This window comes from Cnephaeus nilssonii (assembly GCF_951640355.1).
Source record: "Cnephaeus nilssonii genome assembly, chromosome: 3".
Lineage (NCBI taxonomy): Eukaryota > Metazoa > Chordata > Mammalia > Chiroptera > Vespertilionidae > Cnephaeus > Cnephaeus nilssonii.
Window position 1 is genome coordinate 100,042,457 of NC_137074.1, and position 7,006 is coordinate 100,049,462.

Here is a 7,006-nt window from a genome sequence, read left to right on the forward strand (position 1 = left end):
GTGAGAGAGGAAAAGCAACCAATAAAGGTTACATTAGTAAGCCAGTTACTACACTGGATGACTAACATTTAACACACCCACTCCACCCAGCCATCCTCCCCTTCCCCCCAAGAAACTAGGAATTACCCTGGCCAATTATTCTTCCATGCTCATCAGTTATTAATTAAGGGCTGTCTCTACAACAAATTCCCTAGGGCAGTTCTGCAACAAAAATGTTAATGGGGTGATTTAGGAATGAGGCTGCCTTCTATTAGAATAAAAAGAAAATGGGATATGGAGCCAAGATGGCGACCAGCAAGAAGGTAAGGAGGGAGAGTGTGTGAGAGAGTGAGGAAGCGATAGAGGAGTGTGTGGATGTGTGTGGTGTGTGTGAGTGAGAGCTAGGGACAGTGAGATCCTGCAGGTCTTCCAAGGGGCTGCCAAACTGGGCAGTCTTTTTTTTTTTTATGTTGCCAATTTTAAATAGTTTTATTTAAGACATCACATTTTCCACTTTACAATACAGTTATAAAGTGCATTAAATTTCCTTTCCCTGTGCACAGTCCATATTCAAGTATCAAGAATGCCCAGTTATTTACTATACAGCAGCTCAACTTCTAAAACTGCCATGGAATTTGCTACAGATTTGGGTCCTTCAATATTTTGTGTGAAACAATGCTAGATCTATGCTCGAAGCTGGCTTAGTCAACCTCTTCAATGGTGGGCCCAGAGGAGGCACCGCCAGAAGGAGGAGCTCCGCCACCAGGGAAGCCCCCAGGCATTCCTCCTGGCGTGCCTCCTGCACTCTGGTACAGCTTGGTAATGATGGGGTTGCAGGCCTTTTCCAACTCTTTCTGCTGGTCTTCAAATTCTTCCTTTTCTGCAGTCTGGTTCTTATCAAGCCAGTTAATGATTTCATTGCACTTGTCAAGAATCTTCTGTTTGTCCTCATCATTGATCTTGCCTTGAAGTTTTTCATCTTTAACAGTTTCTTTCATGTTGAATGCATAGGATTCAAGTGAATTCTTAGAAGACACCTTGTCCCGCTGCTTCTCATCTTCAGCTTTGTACTTCTCAGCTTCTTGGACCATGCGCTCAGTGTCTTCCTTGCTCAGATGATCCTTGTCGTTAGTGATGGTAATCTTGTTCTCTTTTCCTATACTCTTATCCACAGCAGAGACATTGAGGATGCCATTGGCATCAATATCAAAAGGGACTTCAATCTGAGGAACACCACTAGGTGCAGGAGGTATGCCTGTGAGTTCAAACTTGCCAAGCAGGTTGTTGTCCTTGGTCATGGCACGCTCACCTTCATAAACCTGGATGAGCACGCCTGGCTGGTTGTCAGAGTAGGTGGTAAAGGTCTGAGTCTGCTTGGTGGGGATGGTGGTGTTGCACTTGATCAGGACCGTCAAGACGCCGCCAGCAGTCTCAATGCCAAGGGAAAGAGGTGTGACATCCAGCAGCAGCAGATCTTGGACATTTTCAGATTTGTCTCCAGAGAGAATGGCTGCCTTGACAGCTGCACCATAAGCAACAGCCTCATCAGGTTGATGCTCTTATTCAACTCCTTTCCATTGAAGAAGTCCTGGAGGAGTTTCTGATTCTTGGGGATACAAGTAGAGCCACCCACCAGGATAATATCGTGGATCTGGGACTTGTCAAGCTTGGCATCCCGAAGGGCTTTCTCTACAGGGTCCAGGGTGCCACGGAAAAGGTCAGCATTCAATTCTTCAAATCGGGCACGTGTGATAGAGGTATAGAAGTCGATTCCTTCATAGAGCAAATCAATCTCAATACTGGCCTGGGTGCTGGAAGAAAGAGTATGCTTAGCACATTCACAAGCAGTACGAAGGCGACGGACAGCCCTCTTGTTCTCACTGATATCCTTCTTATACTTGCGTTTGAACTCTTCAATGAAATGGTTGACCATTTGGTTGTCGAAGTCTTCTCCACCTAAGTGGGCATCCCTAGCTGTAGATTTGATCTCAAAGATTCCATCTTCAATTGTGAGGATTGACACATCAAAAGTGTCACCTCCCAAGTCAAAGATCAGCATGTTTCTTTCAGCTCCAACCTTTTTGTCTAAACCATAAGCAATAGCAGCAGCAGTTGGCTCATTGATGATTCTAAGTACATTGAGACCAGCAATAGTTCCAGCATCTTTGGTGGCCTGACGCTGAGTCATTGAAGTAAGCAGGTACTGTGACAACAGCATTGGTAACAGTCTTCCCAAGGTAGGCTTCTGCAATTTCCTTCATCTTTGTCAAAACCATGGATGACACCTATTCTGGATAGAAGCTTTTTGTCTTTCCCTTGTATTCTACTTGGACCTTGGGCCTGCCAGCATCATTCACCACCATGAAAGGCCAATGCTTCATGTCAGACTGGACAACAGCATCATCAAGTCTACGTCCAATCAAGTGCTTGGCATCAAAGACCGTGTTGGTAGGATTCATTGCTACTTGATTCTTTGCAGCATCACCGATCAATTGCTCAGTGTCAGTAAAGGCATCATAACTCGGGGTGGTTTGGTTTCCCTGATCGTTGGAAATTATTTCCACGTTTCCATGCTGGAATACACCCACACAAGAGTAGGCAGTGCCAAGAACAATGCCAACTGCAGGTCCCTTAGACATGGTTGCTGGCGTGCATGTTTGGCTGGCACAGACCGACCAGAGCGGATGTCCCCGTGTTCAATGAGCCAAACCGGGCAGTCTTAGACAGTGAAACCCCGCTGCCACTGAAAACTCTCTGGGGAGGACACCGCCGGCACAGATCCCATGTCATCTTGAAGAACAGAATTGCTTGAGACTAGGATCCTAGCCTCACTACTACCCAATCTGGTCTCAGATGCAAACTGGGACCCTACAGCCACTCGGGTAATAGACCTGCTACCACAGCTGCAGACCTATGGACACAAAGACCAGGACCCCGGCCGCAGATTTCTGTGAATCACAGAGCCAATACCCCTCCCCACTGGCCCTCAGCAGTGGCATAGAAACTGCCAGACCCTCTCCGCGCAAACAGGCCTCCTGCCTACACATAGCAGCGGCAGCTCTACCTGAATTTGAGCCTGGGTGTGCGGACCCAGGAATTTTGCTTCCCACGACCAGACCCCATGCCCACACAGGGGGGCTGCGCTGAATTTGAGCCTGGGTACATGATCTCGGGGAGTTTGTTTCCTGCGACCAGATACCGCACCCACACAGGGAGGCTGTGCTGAATTTGAGCCTGGTCGATCAAACACGGGGAGTTTGTCTCCCTCAGCACACACTGCCATAACCAGACCCCACGCCCACACAGGGCAACAGTGCCACCTGACTTTGATTCAGGGCAAGCACACATGGAAGGCTGTTTTCCACAGGGCAGGAGTGGGCTTCCTGCCGACACAGTGCAACTGAGCAACCCGGTCCCCCAAGCAGACCAGGGACCCTGATTCTCTGCATGAAAGGCAGCACTGAGCACCAGTGACTTGACTCTGTTTCTCATGACTCGTGCCTGGGATCCCTGATTCCCAGTACATTCACACTAAGAGCCAGAGACTCCAATTATTGACTCATGCAAACACAGGGATCCTAATTCTCAGTGAGAGGCCGCACCAAGCAACAGAAACTCTGATACTCAATTCTTAGTGTGGGCACAGGGGGTCACTGACTCCTGACACACACTAGGGGACTCTGATTTTCGGCACATGCCAGCAAGGTCTCTGTTTCAGCATGGCACAGTCAGGGTCCCTGATTCTAGGTGTGCACATGAGGCCACATTAAGTGCCGGTGACTCTGTCTCAGGGTGAGCGTGCTCCCAACCCATGACAGTCACACATCTTGGTGTCAAAGCTCTTCAGTGACACTTGGGGGGTGTGAAGCTCCCACTACACACAGCCCAGGCCCCCACATCTCAACATTTGAACCTTCTGATGGTAGTTAGAGTGGAGAGACAATGAAATAATCCCCAGAGGAAAGAAAAGGAGGAAGCACCAAGAAAGGAAATAAGTGAAAACGAGGCATGCAACACGACAGAAAAAGAATTCAGAGTAATGGTCTTACAGTTCATACACCAGATGGATGAGAAAATCAACTACCTATACAAAAATCAGGAAGAAATAAAAAATGATATACCATATTTTCTGGCGTATAAGACTACTGGGAGTATAAGACGACCCCCAGCTTTTCCAGTTAAAATATAAAGTTTTGGATATACCTGCCCTATAAGATGACACTCGGTGCATAAGACAACCCCCAACTTTTGAGAAGATTTTACTGGGTTAAAAAGTCGTCTTATATGCCGGAAAATACGGTAGTTACAATCTAAAACACCATGGAAGGTTCCAACAGTAGACTAGAAGAAGCAGAGGACTAAATCAATGAGTTATAAGATGAGGTACAGAAACAAGCCCAATCTGAACATCAACTGGAGAAAAAAATTAAAAAAAAAAAAAACAACAAAAAAAACAGGAGGCAAGCCTAAGGGAGCTTAGGGACAATGCAAAATGAAGTACCGTATTTTCCAGCGTATAAGACGACTGGGTGTATAAGATTTTTCTGGGTTAAAAAGTCGTTTTATACGCCAGAAAATACAGTAGTCCAATATATCTAATCCATTATATCTAATCCCATCAATATAGTCCAATATATCGTGTTTTCCGGCATATAAAATGACTTTTTAACCCAGGAAAATCTAATACGCCCTGTCGTCTTATACGCCGGAAAGTACGGTAACATACGTATAATAGAGCTGTCAGAAGGACAAGAAGAGCAGCAAGAATTAGAGAATGTAATATGTAATTGAATAAATAAGGACAGAAAACTTCCCTGATATGGGGAAGAAAAAAGTTACACAAGTACAGAGAGTCCCAAGCAAGATGAATCCCAAAAGACCCACACCAAGACACATCATAATTACTATGGCAAATGTTAACAACAAAGAGAGAATCCTAAAGGCTGCAAGAGAGAGACAGAGAGTTACTTACAAAGGATCCCCCATCAGATTATCAAATGATTTATCAACAGAAACACATAAAGATAGAAGGGAATGAAAGGAGGTATACAAAGTGATACAAAGCAAAGGACTGAATCCAAGAATACTCTATCCAGCAAGACTATCAATCAAAATTGAAGGGAATTTCAGGAGCTTTGCAGACAAAAAAAAAAAAAAAAAGGCTAAGGGAGTTTATCACTACCAAGCCAGCAATGCAAGAAATGTTAAAGGGAATGCTGTAAAAAGAAGAAATAGAAAGGGAGGAAGGAACACAGGCATAAAATATGGAAATGGCTACAAACAAGTACCTATCAATAATAACATTAAATGTAAATGGATTAAATGCTCCAATAAAAAGACATTGAGTGAATGAATGGATAAGAAAACATGACCCATATGTATGCTGTCTACAGGAGACCCACCTCAGAACAAGGGACTCCCACAGACTGAAAGTGAATAGATGGAAAAATATCTATCAGGCAAATGGAAATGAAAAAAAAGCTGGGGTAGCAATACTTATAGCTGACAAAATAGAACTCAAAGTGAAGACCGTAACAAGAGACAAGAAAGGCCATTTCATAATTCTAAAGGGATCAATACAACAAGAGGATATAATTCTGATAAACATTTATGCACCCAATGCAGAAGCACACAAATACATAAAAAATCTTCTGGAGGATATCAGGGGTGAGATTGACAGCAACACAATCATAGTAGGAGACTTTAATACCCAATTAACATCACTGGATAAATCATCTAGACAAAAAAATAGCAAAGGAACATCAATCCTTAATGGCACACTAGATCAGATGGACTTTATCAACATCTTTAGAACATTCCACCCCAAAACTACAGAATACACATTCTTCTCAAGTGCACATGGGACATTTTCAAAGATAGACCACATATTGGGACACAGGCAAAGTTTCTCCAAATTCACGAGGATTGAAATTATATCAAGCATCTTCTAAGATCACAATGGCATAAAACTAGAAATCAACTACAGTAAAAACAATCACAAAAATTCAAACATTTGGAGGCTGAATAGCATACTATTAAACAATGAGTGGGTTACCAAAGAGATCAAAGAAGAAATAAAACACATCCTAGAAACAAATGACAATGAAAACACAACAATCCAAAATCATTGGGACACAATGAAAGCAGTCCTGAGAAGGAAGTTCATAGCATTACAGGACTACCTCAAAAAAAAAACAAAACAAAACAAAAAAAAAAAAAAAAACAAGAAAAACTGATAATAAACCATCTAACTCTGCAACTTGAAAAATTAGAAAGAGAGCAACAAGAAAAGCTCAGTGTAAGCAGGAGGAAGGAAATAATGAAGATCAGAGCAGAAATAAATGGCATAGAGACCAAAAACACAATACAAAAGATCAATGAAATCAAGATCTGGTTCTCTGAAAGGATAAACAAGATTGATGAACCTCTAGCCAGGCTCACCAAGAAGCAAAGGGAGAGGACCCAAATAAACAAAATCAGAAACGAAAGAGGTGAAATAACAACAGACCCCACGGAAATAGGAAGAATCATAAAGAAGTACTCTGAGCAACTCTACTCCAACAAACTGGTCAACCTAGAAGAAATGGACACATTCCTAAAAAAAATGACCTTCCAAAACTCAACCAGGTGGAATAAAAAATTTGAATAGGCTGATAACTATGGTGGAAATTGAAGCAGTTATCAAAAAACTTCCAACAAACAAAAGCCCTGGACCAGAAGGCTTCACAAGGGAAGTTTTATAAAACTTTCAAAGAAGAACTAAAACCTATCTTCCTCAAACTATTCCAAAAAATTCAAGAGGAAGGAGCACTTCTAAGCTCTTTCTATGAAGCCAGCATTACCCTAATCCCCAAACCAGATAAAGACAATACAAAGAAAGAGAATTACAGGTCAATATCCCTCATGAACATAGATGCCAAAATCCCCAACAAAATCCTAACAAATCAAATCCAGCATTACATTAGAAAGATCATACACCATGACCAAGTGTGATTTATTTCAGGGATGCAAGGATGGTACAATATCT

The 7,006-nt window shown here is 42.9% G+C and overlaps 1 protein-coding gene across 1 annotated transcript; it reads right to left on the reverse strand.

Moving 5' to 3' along the window:
* Positions 1-662: 662 nt before the first annotated feature.
* On the reverse strand, positions 663-2,664 carry LOC307097073 (heat shock cognate 71 kDa protein-like). Its single transcript, XM_079766976.1, is given in 4 exon segments — positions 663-1,531; positions 1,534-2,162; positions 2,164-2,264; positions 2,268-2,664. Coding segments are annotated over 4 exon segments (1,932 nt in total). The 5' UTR covers positions 2,619-2,664; the 3' UTR covers positions 663-680.
* Positions 2,665-7,006: the final 4,342 nt, after the last annotated feature.